A 24,702-nucleotide genomic window follows, 5' to 3' on the forward strand; every position below is an offset into this window, starting at 1 on the left:
AAGGAGGAAGCGAGTGAGCAGGCTTTCTTTTCTGGGGGGACCATATTTATGGTCCACCTGACCCGTGGCCCACCCCAGGGTGGAGTGATTCAAATTTTGCCAAATCCCGGAAGGGTGAGGCAACTGCCAGCACTCCTGCTGAAATACCTGGCAAGATTCTGCCCCTTTCCTCGCTGGTCAGGATTGTGCAAGACCAGGGGCCAGGGGGTGGGGAGGGGATCTTCCCCGGAGCTCCGCAACCTCTGGCAGGGACAAGGACTCCCTCCACACCCGCTCTGTGCCCCTTCCCTTCACTCGGCTTGGCTCTGTATGTGGTTTGTGGTCCCCGATCCAGACGAGCTGTCATCTCTGGCTTCCAGGAGCCCCAGCTCAGCCTTAGCCCAAGGTGGTGTTCCAACCCCCCAGTGAAAATAGAGAATTACTCACCCTCGCAGCCCATGTAGTCAAATAGGCCTGGTTCTCAGAAGGGACAAGGAAGGGTGGGGCAGCTGAGAGAATTCTGACCAGGAAGGACAGAGTGTGTGGTGTGAGCCCTGAGCTCTTGGAGCCCAGATCCTGCCCCCTGCCCCCCTACCCAGGGAGCCCCACACCAGGCCAGAGGCTGAAGGACACATGCCTTCCTCGAGTTGGCCCCTCCTCTCCTCCAGCCCCTAAAGGACTTGGCCCCTGCTGTGGGTCCAGTAGATGAGACCCCCAAGCTGGACACCAGAGCCCCACGTGTGGATGCTCAGCAAAGCAGAGCATGGATGCTACAGTCCAGGTGCCATGTTGGTGGGGTTGGGGGACAACACAGGGTGAGCTTCTACATTGAGTAGGGGGGCGGGGGCTGGGGCCTGAGGTCAGGCTATCCACTGGGCTGCTCCGGACACCAAGTGCTTTGAGTCACAGCGAGTCTTTTTATTTTTTTTTAAGATTTTTTTTTTTAAGGTGGACCATTTTTAAAGTCTTTAAAGTCTGTACTGTAACAAACAGTCATTTGTTACAATACTGCTTCTGTTTTATGTTTTGACTTTTTGGCTGAGAGACGCATGCGGCAGGTGGGATTCTAGCTCTCCAACCAGGGATTGAACCCCACCACACCTCTGCATTAGAAGGTGAAGATTTTTTTCTTTTTCATTTATTTCATTTTGGCCACACTGGGTCTTCTTGCTGCTCAGGGGCTTTCTCTAGTTGCGGTTAGTGGGGGCTTCTCTTTAGCTTTTTTGTCTCAGTGGCTTTCCTTGGCGCAGAGTGTGGGTTCACAGGCTTCAGAGTACAGGCTCGGTAGTTGAGGCGCTTCAGCTGGGTTTAGTTGCCCTGGGGCATGTGGGATCTTCCCAGACCAGGGATGGGACCCATGTTGTCCCCTGCCTTGGCAGGCAGATTCTTAACCATGGGACCACCAGGTGAAGAAGATGAAGTCTTAACCATCGGACCACCAGGGAAGTCCCCTTGGCCTTCTCTCTGAGAGGTCATTAGGCCATGTGCAGACTCTGGTCACAGCCCAGTGGCCTGGGCCTGGAACCCCAGAAATATCCCTGCCATGGCTGATCCCAGCTTTGTCCTTGGAGGGAGGCAGTTTCCTCCCTGGTGTCCTGGCCATCCTTGGGAGGCAGTGGCGAGTCCCAGTCCCTGGGCAGAGTCACCCAAATTGCTCACCGAGAGATAAGGTCATCTGGAGGCCTGATCTGTGGCTGAAACTGAGGGTCCACTGGCCCCAAATAAGACTGACAGGGGCCTCGTTGACTCTTCCCACCTGCTGCTTGGGAACCAGCTTCCCTGGCCTTGGCTCTGGGGTGCCAGGCCCTGAGGGAAGAGGCTTTGGAGGGGTCCTGAGCTGGTGGGTGGGTTGTATCCTCCTGAGGCAGAGAGGTCCCCACAGGACCCCTGCCCCCTCAGGCCCTGCCCTCTCCAGTGGTGAAAGCACAGGAAGCAGAGATGAGCAAAGCTTCTTCAGGATATTACCACCGAAGCCCGCCCGCACCCTCCGGAGGCACCAGAGGCCATCCCACCCCTTTCATCCTTGCTCGAGGCCCCAGGGCCTGCACCACTGTTGCTCTCTTTGACCTTAAAAGGAATCCTCGAGTCCGCTGTTGGTCAGTTGCTAAGTCTTGTCCAATTCTTTGCAATCCCAGGGACTGCAACACGTCAGGTTCCTCTGTCCTCTCTGTCTCCTAGAGTGTCCTCAAATTCATGTCCATTGAGTCTGTGGTGACTGCTAGATGTCGGGGAGGCTGATGGATGGCGCCCCAAAGAATTTAAGTCGGAGAGGGGCAATGCCTTGGATCACCAAGGAACCACTGCAAGGAATATTCTAGATTCTAAAAGTCAGGTTACTCTTAAAAAAAAAAGGAGTGGGTCCTAAAATAAAAAAAAAAAAACTAATGAATGAGACAGAGGGAGGGGTGACCTGTTCTCTTCAGTGTTTTAAGATTTCCCATTGACATCGATAACCAATAAATGTGAAGACCTGATCTGATTAAGCAATCTCAAAAAAAAAAGTCAGGGTGAGAGAATTCCCTGCTGGTCCAGTGGTTAAGCTGGGCGCTTTCACTGCTGCGGGTCTGGGTTCAACCCCTAGTCTGGGAACTAAGATCCCGCAAGCCAGGCAGTGTGGCAAAAAATGAAAAATAAATAAAAGTGAAGGTGGCCAATGTTCCCTGGGTATAAATTGGGCTGGGTCTGCAACATGTGAAAACCAGGACCAGGAGCAGGAGTGGGGACGGGCCAGTTGCCCAGCTCAGGGGCCCCTGTTTGAGTCCTGACTCCTCCAGGTGCTTGTAAATCTCTGTCCACTCATCCCGACCCCGTCAGTTTCCCCCTCTGTAAAGAGAGCTTCCCAGCAGATCCTGTGAAGCCACGTGGCCGGTGCACATACATGGGGTCACTTCTGAGTTTCTGACCAAACCCTCACGGGGCCCATCTCTCTATGCTGGCTGTAGGCCTTTTTCAGACCTGCTGGCCTTCTCTGTCTCCCTGTCCTTATTTCTGTGTGGTCTCGGCCTTTGCTGACACCTGGTGATGGCCGTCTCATTACCCCTCATGACCTGGCTGCCACTGCCTTCTCCCCTGGCCCAGCCCTGAAGGTTGGCCCGGTCCAGGAGCCAGGGGAAAGGTGAAGTGGGTGAGGCTTGTACAGAGTCTCAGCGGTGTGCCACGGTGCCAGCCATACCTCGTGGGGGCCGAAGGATGGTCGTGGCCTTGGCCAGAGCAGAGGTCAGGCCAATCCCAGTCAACAGGAGGTGGGTTTGGGGCTGTGTGGAGCTTTAGGGGCGCAGGGGATCAGCCAGGGTGCTTGCTGCAGTCTGCCTCAGGAAGGGAAGGGTCCCGCGGGCTGGGCTGGGGATAAAGGTCCTGCCCACCCTCTTCGGAGTCCAGCTGGGCTTCGGGGACGGGTCAGCTCAGCACGCACACCGCCTTGCACGAGCTGCAGACCCAGGTGCTAGGAGGGTTGGGTGAGGATCGTGGTGTAGACCTCCTGTTTAGACTTGGACCCTGGAGGCCTCATTCCTCACCCAGTCCCCTCCCTCTCAACCTGGGCCCTGGCCAAGGAGGGCATTCGCATGTCCACCTTGCCCAGAGCCGGGAGCAGTTCTTGAACTCCAGGGCTTCAGAAAGTTCTGAACTGCATGTCTGGCCCCGTGTGGGCGCCCCAGGTGCCTGCCTGACTCCCCTTGGCCTCTGTCTTGGTTTCCACTGTGGCTCCTGGGCTGGTCCTACAGGGCCACCCTCGCTGGCTTTTCCTACTGTCTCTCTAGGAGCTGCAGATGCCCTGAGTGAGGCCATGACCGGCACACAGGAGTCTCAGGGCCAAGCCCCTCCTAGGAGAAGCCAGGGCTGGACCTGCTCTGGGTCTCTTCAGCAAAGGCAGGAACTTAAAAACCACCCACACCTGCCTCTCAGTGGCAAGAGGCCAGGAGAAGCATGGCTGCTCTGAATTTGTTCTGGCAGGCAGCTGTCTCCTCTACATGCCCCTGGGAGAAGCTCCCGGGGGCTGCTGGTGTGGTCTAATCCAATCAGGAAGTCAGTCAAATGCTCTCTGACAGGTTTTGCATCTCAGGAATCCAGTCTAACCTCCTGGACTCGTTTCTGGAAGCTTGGGAGCCATGTTCCGTCCAATCTGGGATGTTTGGGGCAAAAACAGCCCTCTCTCCCCGACTTGAAGGGCTGAGTGGGAGGACCCCAGGCAGGGGCCACGAGGTTCCCCAGAGCAGGGCCACACCTGGGAGCAGCTTGCAGGGAAGATGCCCCCAGGAGGCCAGTCGTAGGGGCAGGAACTCTTGGGGTCCACCAATGGACCCTCCTTGGCCACTGCGGGTCTAAGGAGGAAGGACTGTTCAATGTGAGGGGCCTGCTCTTCCCGGGACTTGACTGGAGTCTCGAGATTCCAGAAGCAGCTTTCTAACCTCCATCACTCATCTCTCAGCCAGGGCTCACTGGAAGATCTCCTGGTTCCTGCCCTCTCCATGTACCAGAGACCCTAGCTGCAGCAAAGCTCAGAAAGGCAGCCCGTACTGACAACCCCCACCATATGCCCCCAGATTCCTCACTCTGGGTAAGTCCGTGGGGTCTACCAGGCAGCAGCGGCAGCAGCAGCGTGAGGTCTGGGCCCAGGTCCTTCTGCTTCTGGTCCTCGGGCACCTGTCCCACGTATGCACCTTAGATGGGTAGTCTTGCCATTCAGTGCAGGGCCTGGACTCTCATGCGGGCGAGAGGGCCTCGATGACCACTAGAAGGCCAGCAGACTGGAGGCTACTGCTCTGAGCTTCCCTGGTGGCTCAGAGGTAAAGAACCTGCCTGCAATGCAGGAGATGCATGTTCGATCCCTGGGTCGGGAAGATGCCCTGGACGAGGGCACGGCAACCCACTCCAGTATTCTTGCCTGCCTGGGGAATCTCCATGGACAGAGGAGCCTGTTGGGCTACAGTCCATGGGGTTGCAAAGAGTCAGACAAGACTGAAGTGACTGAGCACATAGACATATTCACAGGGAACTGGGGGACTGACAGTCACTGCTCCGAGCAGGATCTGCAGGAGGCAGCAAGTATCCCACAGGTGGTGGGTGGATTCTGGGCTCCCATGGAGCTGGGCAGGGGCACCTCTGTTCACAGGCCTTGCTTGATCCTGACAGTGGACAAGATCTGCTGTTCCCAGCTTAGGACCCCTCCTGCTCATGACTCTCAGAATCATCTCAGGGGTGGGAACCCTCTGTAGAGGCATGCTGGGCAGGCAGAGGATGCAGGGCACAGGTGTGGGTGCTCCCTCTGGGCACAGAGTCCCTCAAGCTTCAGATGGACACTAGCCTCCACAGGGTCAGTGCAGCCTAACTGCCCTCCTAGGAGCCAGCCTGGGTCTGTCAGGGTTGAGTGACCTATGACTCCTTGACCTCTATCCACACCCCTGGGGACCCCTGTCCTGGGACACTGTTATGAACTGAATGTTCATGTCCCTCCTGAGGTTCATGTTGAAATCCTAATGCCCAGTACAATGGCATTAGGAGGGGACACCACTGGGAGGTGATTAGGTCATGAGGGTGGGGCCCTCATGAAAGGGGTTAGTGCCCTTATAAGAGACCCCAGAGAACTCCATCGCCCCTTCCACCACATGCAGACCCAGGGAGAAGACGACCATCTGTGAACCAGGAAATGGGTGGAAATGGGCCCTCATCAGATACCAAATATGCTAGTGCCTTGATCTTAGACTTGCCAGACTCCAGAACCATAAGAATTAAATTTCTATTATTTTTAAGCCACATAGTCTATGGTATTATGTTACAGGCTGATTCAGCCACCTGTCCACACTGCTGGGTCTCCCTGTCCTGGGCCCCTTCTCCTCGACATCAGGGGTTTCCCAGGGAAGAGTACTGGTTCAATTCAGTCACTCAGTCATGTCTGGTTCTTTGCAACCCCATGGACAGCAGCACGCCAGGCCTCCCTGTCTATCACCAACTCCTGGAGTTTACCCAAACTCATCTCCATTGAGTCAGTGATGCCATCCAACTATCTCATCCTCTGTCATCCCCTTCTCCTCCCGCCTTCAATCTTTCCCAGCATCAGGGTCTTTTCCAGTGAGTCAGCTCTTCACATCAGGTGGCCAAAGTATTGGAGTTTCAGCTTCAACATCAGTCCTTCCAATGAACACCCAGGACTGATTTCCTTTAGGATGGACTGGTTGGATCTCCTTGCAGTCCAAGGGACTCTCAGGAGTCTTCTCCAACACCACAGTTCAAAAGCATCAATTCTTCCACACTCAGCTTTCTTTATAGTCCAACTCTCACATCCATACATGACTACTAGAAAAACCATAGCCTTCACTAGATGGACCTTTGTTGGCAAAGTAATGTCTCTGCTTTTTAATATGCTATCTAGGTTGGTCATAGCTTTTCTTCCAAGGAGCAAGCGTCTTTTAATTTCATGACTGCAGTCACCATCTGCAGTGATTTTGGAGGCCCCCAAAACAAAGTCTGCCACTGTTTCCACTGTTTCTCCATCTATTTGCCATGAAGTGATGGAACCAGATGCCATGATCTTAGTTTTCTGAATGTTGAGCTTTAAGCCAACTTTTTCACTCTTCTCTTTCACTTTCATCAAGAGGCTCTTTAGTTCTTCCTCACTTTCTGCCATAAGGGTGTCTTCATCTGCATATCTGAGGTTATTGATATTTCTCCCGGCAATCTTGATTCCAGCTTGTGCTTCATCCAGCCCAGCATTTCTCATGATGTACTCTGCATATAAGTTAAATAAGCAGGGTGACAATATACAGCCTTGACGTACTTCTTTTCCTATTTGGACCCAGTCTGTTGTTCCATGTCCAGTTCTAACTGTTGCTTCCTGACCTGCATACAGATTTCTCAAGAGGCAGGTCAAGAGTACTGGAGTGGTTGCCATTTCCTTCTCCAGGGGATCTTCCTGACCCAGGGATCAAACCCAGGTCTCCTGCATTGGCAGGAGGATTTACAGTCTCAGCCACCAGAGAAGGCCCTAGATAGGCTGAGAATTTCTCAAATCATTAGGTCACTACAACAAACAACCATTTATTGGCTTAAAACAACACATTCTGAAGGCCAGAAGCCCCAAATCAGAGGTTCACTGTGCTGACTTTAAGGTGTGGGCAGCCACACGCCCTCAGGAGTCTCCAGGGGACCATTCCTTGCCTCTCCAGCCCTCCTGCATGGGTGGCCTCACTACTCCCATATCTGCTTGTCTTCTCATCGCCTTCTCCTTTGTGCATAATCTCCCTCTGTTTTTTTTTTTTTAACAAAACACTTTATTGCTAAAAAAGAATACTACTATCCAAGTCTTCAGTGAGTCATAATGTTTTTGCTGTTGAAGGATTTGAAATATTTCAAAAACTACCAAAACGTGATGGAGACATGACGTAAGCAAATGCTGTTGGAAAAACGCCTACAGGCTCGCTTGATGTAGGGTTGCCAGAAGCCTTTAATTTGTAAAAAATATAAAGATAAATGCACTATGCCTGTTATTACTTTTTAAGTGAGGCCTTCCCTCCGGCAACCTATTTAAATTGCAACCACACTTGTTTCCCACTCAGCAAGCACTTTTTCTTCGTAGCCCTTTTATTGTTTACCATCTATATTTGCCCAGAAGAAGGTTAACTTCAGGAGGGCGGGGGTTTTTGTCTATTTGGATGTTCATTGCTCTATCCAGAGCCCTTTAACAGTGCCTAAATGTAATGTTGGCACTCAAAAATGGCTGTTGCCCCCAGTGGTCCAGTGGCTAAGACTCTGTGCTCCCGGTGTAGGGGGGCCGGGTTCTATCCCTGGTCATGGAACTAGATCCCACATGCCGCAACTAACAGTTCAAATGCCACAACTGTTAATAAGAGATCCCTCATGCTGTAATGAAGGTTGAAGACCTCATGAACCACAACTAAAGGCCCGATGCAGCCAATAAATAAATAATTTTATTTACTTTTTGGTTACACTAGGTCTTCATTGCTGTGTGAAGGGGCTAATCTCTGGTTGTGGTGCCCATGCTTAGCTGCCCCGGGGCATGTGGAATCTTCCCAGTCCAGGGATGGAACCAATGTCCCCTGCATTGGCACATGGATACTTAACCACTGGACCACCCAGGAAGTCCAATAATTATTTCTTTTTAATGGCCGTTGAATGAATGGAGATGCATATACCTAGGACCCTCTGGATGCTGAGAGGCAGATGGTACTGCCTCTCAGTCATATTCTATATTTTAAAACCCTTGAGCCTGCAACAGATATTGCAGTCACTGTCTTATTATTTGTTTGTTTGTTCAGTCACCAAGTCGTGTCTGACTCTTTGAGACTCCGTGGACTGAAGCAGTCCAGGCCTACATGTTCCTCACCATCTCCCGGAGTTTGCCCAAGTTTGTGTCCTGCCTATAGGAGGACCTTTGGGAGATGCTAGTCCTGTGCTACCTGGGCCATGACATCCTGTGACATAACCATCCTTTACTTACCTTAAAAACAGTTATGGGACTTCCCCAGTGGTCCACTGGTCAGGACTCTGTGTTTCCACTGCAGCGGGCACAGGGTCAACTCACAGTCTGGGAACTAAGATCCCACATGCCATGGGGCACAGCCAAAAAAAACCAAAATAAAACACTGTCCTCATTCACTAAAGGGATCAAATCAGAATGTATCTGTTGAGCGGAAGACGGGACTGCTCACACAGTTGCCAAATAAAATATGAGATGCACCGAATGCCTAATTAAATTTTGATTCTGGATAAACAACAAATAATCTCTTAGCATAAGTACAACCCATGCAGTTATTAAGTGGGTGTCTTGTGTTTTTATTTGCTAAACGTGGCAATGCTATACTGGTGACCATCTTATCTGAAAATTTATAACTTGTCTTCGCATGGCTTTCTACAAGTTATTATCCTCCTAGAAATGGAGGCAGGGAAAGAGAAGGAGATGGATAAGAGAAATTAGCAAGAATGCGACTCATTCTCATGGCCTCTGCTCATCTTATGAGAACACTCATGTTGACATTTGGGCTTCCCTTATAGCTCAGTTGGTAAAGAATCTGCCTGCAGTGCAGGAGAGCTGGGTTTGACTCCTGGGTCAGGAAGATCCCCTGGAGAAGGAAATGGCAACCACTCCAGTGTTCTTGCCTGGGAAATCCCATGGACAGAGGAGCCTGGCAGGCTACAGTCCACGGGGTCACAAGAGTTGGACATGACTTAATGACTAAACCACCACCATCGCCATGATGACATTTAGGGCCACTTGGATAATCTGAAAAACTTTCATGTCAAATCCCATTTAACTAAAAATTTTGAACTGCAATATTCACTTTATTGAGGTGGTCTGGGAAAACTCCAATTTATTTAAAAAGCAAAGAAGGAAAGAAAGATGGAAAGAAGGAAGAGGCGGATCACCAGCTTAGGACACCTGTCTTCTACTATTCAAATAGTGGTGAATTGTGAAAATAATTTTATTCTTTTAGAAATCTGAAAACAGAATGCAAAAGGTCATATTATGAATCAGGAATTAGGATATTGTCAATCTGCATGAAAGCAAAAAAAAGAAAAAAACAATAAAAACAAAACTAGGCCATCCCAAGCAAAAAATAGCTTGTTTGTTTGTTTCTGAAGAGTGTAACACATTTTATTTATAAACTGTAACAATCAGGCATTAGTAAGACATTAACTACTATATAAAATTTTTTAAGTAGTAATAAAGAAAAAAATATTTAACTTAGTCACATCTGCAAAGACTTTTTTCCAAATAAAGTTACATTTACATTTGCAGGAATTTAGACAAAAATACCTTTGGGGGGAGCACTTTTTAGCCTATCAGAGTCCCATGATCCATATAGACCTCTTTGCCCCACAACCCAGTCCCCACCCGTCCTGAGCCATCCACACCCCAAACTTGCTCACAAAGAAACTTGGGTTCATCTCAGTCCCTGGCAGCCTAGTCTCTGCAGCTGCAGCTGGACTGCTGAGGAGCTCCAGGACTCGGGCAGGGTTCCTGGATGCCCCGGCATGTGCTGCGGACCTGTGGCTGGAGCTTGGAAGCCCTGCCCTTCTGCCACCGTCTGTGCCTCCTGCTGCCTCCCCATGTTCCCTTTCCTGCACGGCTGAGGGTTCTCACAGGCCCCCAGGGCACACCAAGTGTTTCCTCCCAGGTGTGCTGTGTTAGGAGAGGTAGGATAGGCCCCTCTGCAGACGACCTTAAGGTCCTCCCTTCTCGATCAGAGCCCTCCCCTTTTTAATCTATGAAGTATCCCTCCCAGGGGCAGGGAGGGGAAGGGGCTGTTTCCACCAGCTCCTGCCCAGTGAGGGCTATTTTGGAGAATTATTGGAGAAGGGGCAGGGCCGACTTCTGATCTTGGAGCTTGTGGACTGGAGTCGGACTACTGCCAAGAAAAGTCAAAAGGCAAGGATGGACAGGATCAGATGCTGCTGGAGAGCAGAGAAGGGGAGGCTATTGAGATGAGGCTACTGCTCCAAAGGGCAGGCAAGGAAGGCGTGTCTGGTTCTCCTGTGGCCCGAGTGGACGTTGGGGAGTGCACCTTGGGGGAGGGTCCATTTGAAAAGCAAACCTGGCAAACAGTAATCTGGAAACGCTGAAGGGCCCTCACTGCCAAACAACCAGATCTAGCGTGAAATAGACTCTTAATGCCCTGCTGGGTTCAAAATAAATAAGGAACATTCATGGCTTTAAGGATGTGTTTTAGGATAATTAGAAAGGCTCCAACATCATGAGCAAATTGTCCGAAATAAAAATGTATGAAAGAAACCACAGAATAAATCCAAAGAAAACAGAAGGAAGGAGAAAATAAAGTTAAGAGAAGAAGTTAATAAAATAGAAAGATACAATAGGAATATCAAAGCCAAAAAGTCGATTCTTGGAAAAGACGAATAAGGGACTTCCCTGGTGGTCCAGTGGTTAAGACTCTGCACTTCTACTGCAGGAAGCGCGGGTTCATCCCTGACTGGGGAGCTAAGAGTCCACATGCCCCACGGCATGGCCAAAAAACCGGAAAAAGACTAATAACATAGAAATTTGGAAAAATTTCTCAAGACAGAAAGATATAAGGCACAAATAAATAGAAATAAAAGAAAGATATAACTATAGATTCCATACAAATTATACAAGAACAGGCAAATGCTCCAGAAAATGAAATGGGAAATCTCCCAGTAAATTGTAACTTACCAAAATGGATTCAAGAAGCCGTCACAGAAATCAAATCAATTATTAACAGATCTTCCCACAAATATCAGACAAGCAATATAAACTATGCATGTTCAAGGTGCACAATTTGACAAGTTTTTAAAAACAAATTTTTTAAATAGTTTGATTTATATAAAAATTGTAAAGGGTTCTCATATACCCTGCACCTAGTTTCCCATATTATTGACCTCTTATATTGATATGATACATTTGTTACAGTTAACAAATCACCAATTCTACATTATTAACTGAAGTCCATGCTTTATTCAGACCTCCCTTGGTTTGTCCATAATGCCCTTTTTCCTGTTTCAGGATCCCACAGTACATTTAGCTGTTATGACTCCTTAGGTTTCTTTCTTCTCTGACACTCTCTCAGATTTTCCTTGGTCTTGATGACCTTGACAGGTTGGAGGAGCACTGCTCAGGTAGTGTAGAATGTCCCTCTACTGGGATTTCTCATGTGTTATCCTCATGGATAGACCAAGTTTAGGAGAGGAAGAGTACAGAGGTCAAATGCCATTTTTGCATCACATTCTGTCAAGGGTACATACTATCAACATGATTGATCACTGTTGATGCTGACCTTGGTCACCTGGCTGGGGGGTGAGTGTTGGGCTTCTCCGCTGCAGTTAGGCTTCATCCCCCTTCCCACACTGTCCTCATGGGAAGGAGTCAACCTGCCCAGCCTGCACCTAAGAAGGGCAGAGTTTTTCTACACCTTCTTGAGGGCAGGATGTCTACACAAATTATTTGGAATTCTGCACAAGAGATTTTTCTCTTCTCCTCTATTTATTAATTCAATCATTTATATCAGAATGAGTTCATGGAATATTCATTTTATACCTTGGGTTATAATCCAATACTACTTAATTTTGTTGATCAAATTATTCCAACTTTGGCCATTGGGAGCTCTGAAGTCCTCTTGCCATACCCCATTCATTGTGGTTTTTGAGCAGTTTGTTAAGTTATTATATATATATAAATACCCCATGGAACCACTGAGGAGGGCATGGCAACCCTCTCCAGTATTCTTGCCTAGAGAATCCCATGGACAGAGGAGCCTGGTGGGCTACAGCCCATGGGGTCACAAAGAGTTGGATACAACTAAAGCGACTGAGCATGCATGGAACCACTACCACAATTAACAGTGAACGCATTCATCACCCCCCTACCACCAAAGATTCCTCATGCTCTTTCCCTCCTGCTCTTCATCACACACTCCATACTCCACCCCCAGGCACCCCTCAATCTACTTTCTGTCACCAGAGATTAGCTGGCATTTTCTAGTTGTATATAAAAGAAAGTGAAAGTGAAGTCGCTCAGTCATGTCTGACTCTTTGCCACCCCATGGACTGTAGCCTACCAGGCCCTTCCGTTCATGGGATTTCCCAGGCAAGGGTACTGGAGTGGGTTGCCATTTCCTTCTCCAAGGGATCTTCCCGACCCAGGAATCGAACCTGGGTCTCCCGCATTGCGGGCAGGTGCTTTGCCCTCTAAGCCACCAGGGAAGTCTAGTTGTATATAAAAGTGGAATCAAATAGCATATATACCCTATTGCCTGGCCTGTTTCATTAAGCACAATTATTTTGAAATTCATCTCTTTCCTAGGTTTTGGGTGAGATGAAGGGGCAGTGGGACACATGGGTAGAACCTACTGGGGTGGCAGAGAGGGGTAACTGGCAGTTTCAGAGCAGGTGGCAGAGCAGGGGCTTGGCAGTCATGGGGGGTAAAGAGGCTGGCAGGACTCTTGGGTTCTCCCTTAATGATGGAGGCAGGAACAGAAGAGGAGAAAATGGTTAGGTGGGAGAGATAGCAAGTTGGGTGCTTGTACCAGGATGAAGGTGGGGTTCCTGGGGGACATCCTGGCTGTCCCAGAAGCAGGGACAGGATAGGACTGCCCTGAAACTCCAGGCTGGGCATTCACGACACAGATGGTAACAGAAACCAGGGGAGCAAAGAAGTGGCCGAGGTCATATGCCTGGAACCTGGAGAAGCCAGCACAGAACCCTGAAGAACCAAACTCTTGGGGGTGGGGGTAGCTACAGAAGAGAGGGTGAAGGAAAACAAAAAGGGGTGGGGGTTTCAGACCCACAGAGGGGCATGTGTCCGTCCAGGAGACTGATCACTAGGGTCAGATACCAATGGGAGGTCACAGAGGCTGGATCCTGGAATGGGGCTCCTGGACTGGCAGGATCTGGGCTCTGCCTGAACAGAGGCTCTGTCTTCTCTGCGCGAGAGGCCTGGGTCTCCGCTACCTGTCCCCAGATGTTCCACAGCAACAAGGAAGAGTATGGACATCCCTGGGACTTCCTCAGACTTGGGCTTAGGGATCCACCCAGGTAAGTGACAGAGAGGAAGCCTTTGGCTGGAATGACGTAAGGAAGAGGCAGTATAGGGACCCAGGGCAGACAGCACTGGAAGACAGGCCAACACATGAGTCTGCCCTTACGTCCTGCCCAATCTTGGCCAGGAGGACAAAGAGAGAATTTGCCAAGTATTTTGGTGGAGGATTGGGTTCTTGGGTTTTCTTCTTATATTTGGCAAGGGTGGAACAAGCTGCCAGTTGGGCAAAAAATCGGGGTCTCTAAAACACTGGCCTCTCAAGCGTCCAGCCTCTTCCCATTCATTTCCCCATTGAATCCTGATACATCTCAATGCAGCAGACACTAATCATTATCCTTCTTTTACAGATGGGGAAACTGAGGCTCCAGAGGTGATAAGGGAGCCGAGAGTTCTCTCTCCTGACCCTCCCGCCTTCTCTTCCCCTGCAGTGCTGTGCAGGCAACAGGATGCTCTGAAAGTATGTCACATTCACCAGGGCTCCAGACCACCACCAGCAAAGGTGGCTAGCAATGCTGCCGCCCACCCAGAGAGACGCTCTGGCTGAGCCAAGAGGGTCCAGCTCAGCCCTGCCCCCTTAGGAGCCTCTGTCTCCACCGGGGCTGAAAAAAGTGGCTGGAGCAAATCCCAATCCCAGAGGGCGAGTGACCCTGTAGCGGCCTCAGTATCTCCAGCTGTAAAACGGGGCCGGTTGACCACAGTTCTCCAATGTGCGGTTTCCAGGGACCTACTCGCAGGTGCCCGCCCCGGAAACTCCAGAAGAGAGCCGGCAGCCCTAGACCCACCCTGGGGCGGGGGATGGGAGGGCTCTGGGGTTCCTTCCCAGCCTCGATTCCCCTTCCCAGGAGGGCATCCCTGAGAAAGCAAACGACGCTTCAGCAGCGCCCCTACCCCCCGAGTCACCGGCTTCCACGAAGCCGTCGTCCTCGCCTTGCGCGCTCGTGTCCACCGGCGTGCCCAGGTCCCGACACCGTAGACACGGGCGCCACAAGGGCCCCGAGAAGATGCGACACGGCGACTGTCGCACAGAAAGGCTGGCACGGGGCGGAAGGTGGAGGCTGTGGACCGAACGCTGGACCGGAGGAGCTGGACGCCGCAGAGGGGGCCCCCGGCCCCGCCCCCACACGCTGGCAGACGCTGCCCCGGGCCCCCACCCCACTCAGGAGCCGCGTCGCTGTCCCTCCAGCGCTTCACCCAGTGAGCAGAGCTCTGTGTGCGGGCCCGACCTTCAACTCCGCCTTGTCCCGCCCACAAGCTGTCCAAGCCCCGCCCCTTTCCCGGTCCCCGGGTGGGGCCATCCCGGGGCTGCCTGCTGAGAAGCCTAGGCTGTGGAGGCTCCAGCCCTCAGCTTGGGCGAAAGAGCCCGACAGAGGGGCGGGACAGCTTGGAACCCCACATTCCACCCCATCTTTCTCCTGGGGACCTGGGCTAATCGGCGACTCTGCACCTCCGACTGGGCGAAATCCGAGACACAGGGTTTCTAAGGCCCCACACGTGTATGGAAACTTTTATGGTTCTGGTCACAGAAGAAACAGTGCATCGGTGCGGGAAGGCAGAAAAAAAATCCTGGGGTTGGTGGGGTTGGGGTGCGCGGAAATCCCGAGTCAAGGGCGTTCACCTGCTACGTGTTGGGCTGGGCAGTTTCTGCGGCTCTCATGGACCGGATGCCATGACGCTTTCCCTGACACTGTGAGGGGTTCAGTCTCTTTCGATTGGGTGCCTGTAATGGGTGACACTGAGGGCCACATATTAAAAAGCAGAGACATTACTTTGCCAACAAAAGTCCGTCTAGTCAAAGCTATGGTTTTTCCAGTACTCATGTATGGCTGTGAGAGTTGGACTATAAAGAAAGCTGAGCGCCGAAAAATTGATGCTTTTGAACTGGGATGTTGGAGAGGACTCTGGAGAGTCCCTTGGACAGCAAGGAGATCCAGCCAGTCCATCCTAAAGGCAATCAGCCCTGAATATTCATTGGAAGGACTGATGTTGAAACTGAAGCTCCAATACTTTGCCCACCGAATGCGAAGAGCTGACTCATTTGAAAAGACTGATGGTGGGAAAGATTGAAGGCGAGGGGAGAAGGGGACGACAGAGGATGAGATAGTTGGATGGCATCACCGACTCAATGGAGATGAGTTTGAGTAAACTCAGGGAGTTGGCGATGGACAGGGAGGCCTGGTGTGCTGCAGTCCATGGGGTCGCAAAGAGTCGGACACGACTGAGTGACTGAACTGAGGGCCAAATGGCGAGCTGCATGCCTGAGTTCCTGTTTTCGGCTCCGGGTCACCACAGAGACCAGTTACGTCTACACTCTAGAAGCCGGGGGGCAGTTAGCAGACATCCTCAGGTGTTTCTGACAGATGTTTTAAAAGTTTTAAATAGATGTTTTAAAAGTTGGGCGCCGGGGACGCACGCTCGGTCCCACGAGGGCTGCCCCGCCCTGCTCGGCGTCACCGTCACCCCTGGCAACCGGCTGGCCCGCCCCTTTAAGGGGAGCAAGAGCCAAGACAGTCTTTGTTTCTCGCGCCCTTCCGCGGCGCCGGCGGAGCAAACATGGCCCACGCTGTACGGGCGCTGTGGCCCCACGGGCGAGCTGTGGCCTGGAGGCTGGGCGATCGGCCGGCGCTGGGACTCCACGCGCACAGCCGGGCCGGCTTCACCAGGGCAGCGGGAGGCTCAGGCCCCGCCGCTGCGGCCCGCAAGGGGGGTCCACGGCTTCTGGGGGCGGCGGCGCTCGCCCTGGGTGGCGCCCTGGGACTATATCACACGGCGCGGTGGCACCTCCGCGCCCAGGACCTCCGCGCAGAGCGCTCGGCCGCACAGGTAAGCCCGAGGTAAGGGCTTGGGTAGCAAGCCCCACAGGTAAAGACCAACCCTTGGGTAGGGGCCCTGGGGTGAGCGCGGAACCTCGGGACTTCTGGGAACCGGCGGCGTCAGGAATCACCTCCTCTGTCGCCTCTTGACCTTGAGCGAGTGACTTGGTTTTAAGCCCTCCAGTCCTCAAAGTCCTCACCTGTGAAATGGGGCCTTACTGATGCTGCTAACTGGAACAGCCTCTGTTTTAAAGTCGTTTTGCAAACGTGTTTTAAGACTTTTTAATGGGAAGATTTGGAAATCACTGAAAAGGGAAAGTCTCTTGCACGGTTTATCATTTTCCAAACATTTTTCGCCTCCCTCCCCCTCCCCCTGTCTCCAAATCCTGAGGTTGTGTATTTTAGTGTATTATTAGTGTGTATTATTAGTGTTGTTAGTATTTTTACGAAACTGATGACCATTAGATTCCAGGCCCTGAGACAAGGAACAAGGGTATGTCCCCCCAGGCGAGGGGATGGCCCAGCTGCCCTTTGCTATGCTCTGTACACAGCGCCAGCCCGCACCCCCACCACGCCCCCACAGACGCCCATTTCCTGAACCCCTGGGAACAGGAGTGGATGGGGAGTGGAGTCGTCCGTGTCTCCCTGCCCACCCACCTCCATGGCCCAGCCTCAGTCTCCCATTTTGGAACAGTGGGGGAGGGGGAACGCAGCTGTGACTTTCAAACGTGAGTATGCGGCAAGCTCACCTGGGGCTCTCCTGCTCTGTGAAGGCCAGGGGCCCAGATTCCACCCTCTCCTGTTGGGGCTTTGTACATGAGTTTGTGCAAACTCTGGGAGATAGTGAAGGACAGGGAAGCCCTGCATGCTGCAATCCATGGGGTCGCGAAGAGTCTGACACGACTGAGCAACCGAACCACCACCAGCGAAACGCTGGGCTCTGCCCCCTCAACCAGACGTGCTAGGGAGTAGGGGTGGGCACTCCCAAGTTGAAGCAGTTGCATCTGGGGGGCACACACCTGCTGGTGTCTGACATTTCCTTGGGACCGGAAAGAGCGGAGAGATGTCTGTCTAGCATTGGACAGAGATGAGAAGATCCTTCCTACACAGAACAGACTTTCTGATGGGCGTTTGAGCCTGAACTGTCCGCTGCAAGAGCCCTTCCCCACCTCCTCGCCACCCATCCCCCATTCTCCCCGAAATTCTCAGAGACACCCTGGAAAACCCCTGGGAAAGGTTTGCTTGGGGCTGGGGCCTGGGCCTGGGCCCCCGGCTTCAGAAGCTCCTCCTCTGCTCCTCGTCCAGCTCTCCCTGTCCAGCCGCCTGCAGCTGACGCTGTACCAGTACAAAACGTGTCCCTTCTGCAGCAAGGTCCGCGCCTTCCTCGACTTCCATGCCCTGCCCTACCAGGTGGTGGAGGTGAACCCCGTGCGCCGGGCCGAGATCAAGTTCTCCTCCTACAGGAAGGTGCCCATCGTTATGGCCCAGGAAGGAGAGAGCTTGGTGAGCCTTGGGGAGCTGCCCCCTGCCCCAGTGTCCCAGGTTGTCCTGGAACACCCCTGAGTTAGACCCTGCTCTGCAGCCCCGGGAGGAACGTGGGCTCTTTGGGCCTCCGCTGAGGATTATAAACCAGTGAGTCTAAGGGAGGCAGAGCGCCACAGAGCTTAACAACGTGGGTGGCCTGGGTTCAAGGAGGGGCTCTGCCACTCCCTGGCTGTGTGACTTAGGACCAGTCTCTTAGCCTCTCTGACTTGGCTTCATTGATCGACAGAGAACCGTACCTTGTGGGGTGTTGGGCTTGGCTCCTAGTCTGTAGCTTCTGAGTCCATCCAGCCCTTCAGTGCCCAGGAGGCCAGGTGGGAGAGGGGGCAGGTCTCAGATCCTGGGTCCTTCCCACCTCCTCCTCTCCATTAGCCACACTTGCACAGGACAGGCTTCCCTGATAGTGGGGACTGTGACCTGGGGGAAGGTAGAACTCAATGAGCATCAGTTTTCGGGGTGAACCCCCAGGGACAGGGACACAACACCCAGGATCCCCCTGACCAGTTCCTGCAGAATGCCTGGGTATCAGGATTGTAGAAGAGCCCCTGGTGATCCAGCCAGTGGCCAGTCAGCCAGTCCCCACCACCCCTCCCAGCCTTGATCTAAACCATCCTCTTCTCCAGCAACAACTGAACGACTCCTCTGTCATCATCAGCGCCCTCAAGACCTATCTGGTGTCGGGGTAAGGAGCCCCTGCGGCCCAGGCTGGCACCACGTCTCACGCCCTCTCCTGTCTCAGGGAGGCCTCCCCTGGGCTCCTCCACGGGTGTGGGGGTGGGGCTGCAGCTTAGATGTCCAGAATGTGCTGTGGGTGTCTCTGAGATTTGCCCCTTCCTCTCCTCCGTGAATCTCCCTCTGTCGGGGAGGTGCTTCCAGAGTCTGCCCAAAATCCCTCTTGCTGCAGGACCTCCTGTGTCAGTCACAAGAGGGTGGAAGCTTCTGTGGGTCGACTCAGGTCGGAGAAGTATTATTCATCCCAAGGAGGTGAGGGCTTAGTCTCCGGGAGGAAGAGGGAGTCGGGGTAAACTCTAAATGTCTCCCAAAGGCAACCCCTGGCGGACATCATCACCTACTATCCGCCCATGAAGGCGGTGAACGACCAGGGCAAGGAGGTGACCGAGTTCTGCAACAAGTATTGGCTCATGTTGGATGAGAAGGAGGCCCAGCGGATGTATGGGGGCAAGGAGGCCAGGACGTGAGTGGGGCCGGGGCTGGCCCTGGGTTGTGGGGAGGGGGTGGTCTCCCCCCGAGGGGGCCGGGCTGTGCGAGATGCTATAAGCCTTGAGGGCTGGGCCGCGGGCGGGACTGAGTCTCCTTGCGCCTCTCCCCGCCCTGGGTGCTGGCACAGGAAGCACACCAAGCCGGCCCTCTGCCCCCCTCGCCCGCAGGGAGGAGAGGAGATGCTGGCTCAAGAAGCCCACCTGGCCTGCCCTCTGTCCCCCTCGCCCGCAGGGAGGAGATGAAGTGGCGGCAGTGGGCGGACGACTGGTTGGTACACATCATCTCCCCCAACGTGTACCGCACGCCGGCCGAGGCCTTGGCCTCCTTTGACTACATTGTCAAGGAGGGCAATTTCGGGACCGTGGAGGGCGCCATGGCCAAGTACGTGGGCGCAGCTGCCATGTACTTCATCAGCAAGCGGCTCAAGCGCAGGTGATGGTGCACACGTGGATGCGTGGGTGGGTACGCATGCGTGCACCTGGGGGCTTCCCCACCCCCAGCATTAACCCATCTGAGACTCAAACCCCCAAACTCCTGATTGCCTCTACCACCCCAGGGGAAGCAGGGCTGGCCTTGGAGTCCAGTTCTGGGTCCCTGTCTTATACCTTACTCTGTTCCTCTCCCCTGCCCCGAGAGCCGTGTTGGTCCCCGGGCCTTCCCGCGCTCCCCACCTGTGCCAGGGTTCAGAGTCCCCTGATGGACTTCTTCTCCATCCCTGCCCAGGCACCACCTCCGGGATGACGTGCGGGAGGATCTCTACGAGGCTGCCAACAAGTGGGTGGCAGCTGTGGGCAAAGACCGGCCCTTCATGGGGGGCCAGAAGCCGAACCTGGCTGATCTGGTGAGTGTGGTGGTGGCAGGGGGTGCACATATCGGAGGGTCTCTCCTTGGGGTGTGGGGAAGGCCCAGGCTGGGAAAACCCAGGTGTGGTCAATACCTGCATCTCACAGCTCCTCCATCCCAGGGGCACCTGGCTCCACTGATTGTCAAGGGCTTAAGGAAAACAAGTGCTCCAGGCTTCTACCTAGCAAAAAGTACTGTGACAGGGTTGTTAGCCTGACCCCAGTACCAATCCTTGAAGTAGTTCTGCCAGGGTAGAATATGTGGCTTGCAAGGTTCAGGTCTTGAAGCAGGTAATGGGGTCCCCTCTTCTAAAATCTCAGGACCTGAGGGTTGGGGAGGGCATTTTCTCAGAGGAAACTCTGAGTTTGGGGCGGGGGCGGGATGCGCTTTGTTGCCCGGAAAAGGGGATGTGGGTGCAGGGTAGGCAAAACCTGCAACCAGCCCACACACTTCATTCAAAGCCCCATGTGCAAAACTGGCCCATTAGTGGGTGTCTCACTAATCCTGCCAACTGTGCCAATTGTATCGCTGATCCTGTGCGTGACGCCAGTTGTCTTGCTGTTCACACTGCACTGTTTGCTGAACCCAGGGGAGACAAGGCCCGAGCTGCGAGGCTGGAAAAAAGCTCAGGGAGCCGTAGGAACTGCAGACGCGTTTATTCTCTCCTGGCTGGCACCGCAGCTGTAGCAGCAGACATAACATAAGCACACACAACACAACACAGCCTCTGGGGCGTTCCAGGTGGAGCTTATATGTGCTTACAGAACCAAAGTAGCCCGTGGCCAAGCGAGTACCTCGTGAGGTTCACACGCAGTGCTATAAGTGATCTCAGCCATTACATATTCATTATTCACAAAACATGGAGCAAAAGCCAGAGGGCATGGGGCAAGAGAGCCTGACCACCCATCTTGGCTAATTTGCTGTTTCCCTAGAGTGGGTCATGGGGCTCTCAGAGAGGGGAGGTGATGGGCCGGTGTGGACACCCCTCTGTACCCACCCCCAGGCAGTCTACGGCGTGCTGCGTGTGATGGAGGGTCTGGAGGCCTTCGATGACCTCATGCGTCACACTCACATCCAGCCCTGGTACCTGCGGGTGGAGAAGGCCATCGCCGAGGCCCCCCAGTGAGCTGAGCCTCGTGGTCGCTGCCGGGGGAGGGCGGAAACAGCAGAAGATGCCGGCTGCGAAGGACCAGGGCCGCTGGGCCAGCACTTGGCGACGCTGAGATGCTGTGCAGCAGGGGACAGGATCATTCGGCCTCTTGCGTACCCCACCCTGGCAGCCCCCTCGCTTCTAACACTGGATGTCTGCTGGGGCCCTGGGAGACAAAGCCCAGGCTCGGTTTGCATCCACGGGGCACGGAAGGCTACCTCCCTCCACACCGGCCTCAGGGGCTGACCCTCCTCAACTCCCTGCCGGGTCTCCCTGCTCTCAGCCTTCTCTGGGGCTCTCGAGGCTGCCCTGTCTGTGCTGCGCGGTGGGAGTCAGGTCAGGCTCCTGCCCTGAGCAAGGGAAGCAGGGACCCTTCAGTTTTGGGAGACCCCATCCCTGGCTCCCTCTGGTTCCTGCTGTTCCCCGGTGCCCCCCCACCCCCAGGGACTGTGTATCACGTTTGCAATAAAGAAAAGGTTTGCGGCTCCCCACGTGGTGGCGCTGTAGTGGCGGTCAGTGCAGGTTAGGGAAGGCCGCCCTGGCGATTAATACTGTTTGTCCAGGGCTTAGCGAGGGTCAGGCCTGGGTGAAAGGCTCAGCGGGCTTTGTGTCCCGGAATCCCTGGGTTCATGGCCACGGGATGCTCAGCAGGGAGGTGCAGAGATGGCCTGGGGCGCGGGTCTGGTTTTGCTCCCCACTGGCTGTGGGACTCTGGGCAGGGCAGCAGCACCCCTCTCTGAGCCCGAGTCTCCTCCTCTGTCAAGTGGGCACAAGGATGGTCCCCACCTCCAGGGGCAGTTGAGAGGGCTCAACTGCAAGACTCAGGTCAGTGTGTGGAAGGATGTCCGGCTCAGCGGGGGCTGGAGTTGTTCCAGTCCTGCTCTGCCCACCAGGAGACCAGGGGTCAGAGGATATGGGGCCCTCCAAGGCCCTCCGGCCGTGGATGGCCACCCAGGGCTTCAGTCCCAGGCCTGGGACTTCAGGGGATGGATGGTAGGACAGGGGTCTATAAAGAGAAGCAGTTCTCCCACCCTATAAAAAAAAAAAAGAGAAGCAGTTCTGGGACAAGGAGGGGCTGTGGGGTCCCTGCTTTCCTGGTTTCAGCAGATGACGGGCATGCTGGTCCGCTGAGGTCGCCCTCCAGAGGCTGGACAGCCAGCCAGTGAGCTGATCACTACCTGCTGGGGCCTCCCTGTTGGGGAGTGATAGGCCAACTCCCTCAGACCCCCTCAGGAGAGTTTAACTTTTCTCTTTAATTTTTTTTAAAACATAGAAATAATTCATGGTCTTTGTATTAGCACACGTTCAAATAAGGTTGGTGATGGAGTTGGTGAAGGACAGGGAGGCCTGGCATGCTGCAGTCCATGGGGTCGCAAAGAGTCGGCCACGACTGAGCGACTGAACTGAATAGATAAGGTAGCACTGACCTGAAGCCCTCCGGCAGACAGCGCCATGTGGGGAGGCAGCTGCCTCAGCTTCTGCAGGGCTGTCCGCCACCTGATTGTTTTGGTTCCTGCTCTGAGCATCTGCCCTTGTCACCCTGTCACACTGGCGAGGTCTTCGCGTCTGCAGAGTGCTCCTGTGGGAGGAAGGAGGGAAGCTGAGGCCTGAGGTCACACCACACGTCTGAGGGATGAGGAGCCATGGAAGCCGCCTCTGAGGGGCCAACAGGTGTTCAGGTCTCCAGAGTCACCGCTGTCTGGGATGCTGTTCCCCCTTCACTGATGGGCCTTTAAGTCCCCAAGGAGCCTATGATGGCCCTAGAGCCTCCCTAACCAGGGCAGGAACTAGGCCAGGAGCACCATGACGTGCTGGGGGAGGCCTTCCTATATCCCTTGCCCTCCCCGCTTTCTTTCTCTTCACAGGAGACCTTTTCCATGTCACCCACCCGGAATTACTTGGTACTTTTCCAGCTGTTCAAGGAGGCTGGCTGGCCTTTCTCTGTCTCAATCCCAGAATCCCCAAAGGGAGCATTTGATGTGACCTGCTCGGGATAAGGCATCCCCCTTCAGTCCGTGATACCGTGGCCTGGGGAGGGTCTCATGTCTCACAGCCCCACCCTGTGCTCCCTACCTTTTCTGCTCCTCCTGCTGAATCCGGTGACTGGGTCTCCCAGCCTTGGCTTCCTTGGGAGGCCTGGTCCAGCTAAGGAGACCCCGAGGTGCAGGCCAGACCCCAGCTGCTCATCGCCACCCCTCTCCTCGTGTTCGCAGAGATGTTTTCTTCTGACTTTGCATTTCTCAGAGAAAGATACGGTTAACGACAGAGCAGCCATCCTGGGGATAGGGGCCTGACTCCTCACTGCGGCTTCATCCCTGAGGTTGCTGCAGGTGGAGAGGAGCCTGTCCATACCCTCCTACCCTCACCCACCTCCACTAAACAGTCACCTTGAAAAGTCCAAGTTCCTTGGGCTTCCTTGTGACCGGGACTTCCCTGTGACGGGGGCTGGATAATGGCCAGTCAACACAAGGCCACCAATGCAAGGGGCCCCAAGTCCTGCTTCTGTCAGAATATTCCCCCCAGAGGTGACAACCTTGCCTCAGTCACCTTTTCTCATAATCACCAGAGGGCGGTAAGAGGATGCAAAGCCCAGAGGAGGCGGTCACAAGGCCTGGTGCTGCCACCATGTGGCCAGTTCTGGGATTGCATCTCTGGGCCATCTGCATTCTCCAAGGACTCTTACTTGCCCATCTGTAAAATGGGCTTCCTGGGTAGCTCAAGAATCTGCCTACAATGAAGGAGACCTGGGTTTGACCCCGGGGTTGGGAAGATTCCCTGGAGGAGGGCATGGCAACTCACTCCAGTATACTTGCCGGGAGAATTCAGTGGACAGAGGAGCCTGATGGGCTGCAATCCACGGGGTCACAAAGAGTTGGACAGGACTGAGCAACTAACAGAACACAACAAAAGTGGGTTTAACATGCAAGGGTCCGAAGATGAGTGGGTAGGGAGAGTCACGCGTCTCAGGGGAAGGAACTGCAGGCCAGGAACCCTTGCCCCATTTTGGTCAAGCTCCGGTCATGGCATATGCCCTGTGGCGGTGGTGGCAGCAGGTTTGAGGTGGGAACTCTGTGCGCTGTGACCTTGGGCAAGCCCTTGGAGGTCAATTACCCTTCATGAGGTTGTAATCGGGGATGGGAATGTTGCACAAAGTTGATGTGCACTGTTGATGGGTGAGGGGTGTTTTTCTGCAGCCGGCTGGCTGTTTCTTCTCAGAACACACTCCCGCTCTGTTTCCATCTGGGCTCCTGGAGTTCACAGCTGAGAGCTACTGTTTCCAGACAAGAGCTCCAGGAAGTAAGAAGGGGAGATTGTGAGACTGTGCAGATAGGGAGTGTTCCCCGGGGCAGAGCGAGCCATAGCAGAAGCTTTAAGGATTAGGATTCTGGGTTGCTTTTTTTGGTTAGATTCTTAAATTTTAAAATTTCATTTTTCTTATACAAATAATTGTGTATTGTGTATAAACAGATCTTGCAGAGAAACAAAAAGATGATACCAATTATTTATAGACCCATCACTGAGATTAAAAAATTTTAAAAACAATTAAAAAATTCAGGGGGCTTCCTTGGTGGTCCAGTGGCTAAGACTCCTTACTCCCAATTAAGGAGGCCCAGGTTCAATCCCTGGTCAGGGAA

General features: G+C 53.6%; 1 protein-coding gene and 1 non-coding gene across 2 annotated transcripts; both read left to right on the plus strand.

Annotated features, from left to right (window-relative positions):
- Positions 1-16,015: 16,015 nt before the first annotated feature.
- PTGES2 (prostaglandin E synthase 2) lies at positions 16,016-21,558 on the plus strand. Its single transcript, XM_061154553.1, has 7 exons — positions 16,016-16,321; positions 17,617-17,814; positions 18,477-18,535; positions 18,899-19,048; positions 19,306-19,506; positions 19,798-19,915; positions 20,921-21,558. The coding sequence occupies exons 1-7, from the start codon at positions 16,052-16,054 to the stop codon at positions 21,041-21,043; spliced, it is 1,119 nt and encodes a 372-aa protein (XP_061010536.1). The 5' UTR covers positions 16,016-16,051; the 3' UTR covers positions 21,044-21,558.
- Positions 21,559-24,629: 3,071 nt separating this feature from the next.
- On the plus strand, positions 24,630-24,702 carry TRNAG-CCC (transfer RNA glycine (anticodon CCC)). The gene has a single exon. It is a non-coding gene; the product is annotated as a tRNA-Gly (tRNA).

This window comes from Dama dama, chromosome 11 (assembly GCF_033118175.1).
Source record: "Dama dama isolate Ldn47 chromosome 11, ASM3311817v1, whole genome shotgun sequence".
NCBI lineage: Eukaryota > Metazoa > Chordata > Mammalia > Artiodactyla > Cervidae > Dama > Dama dama.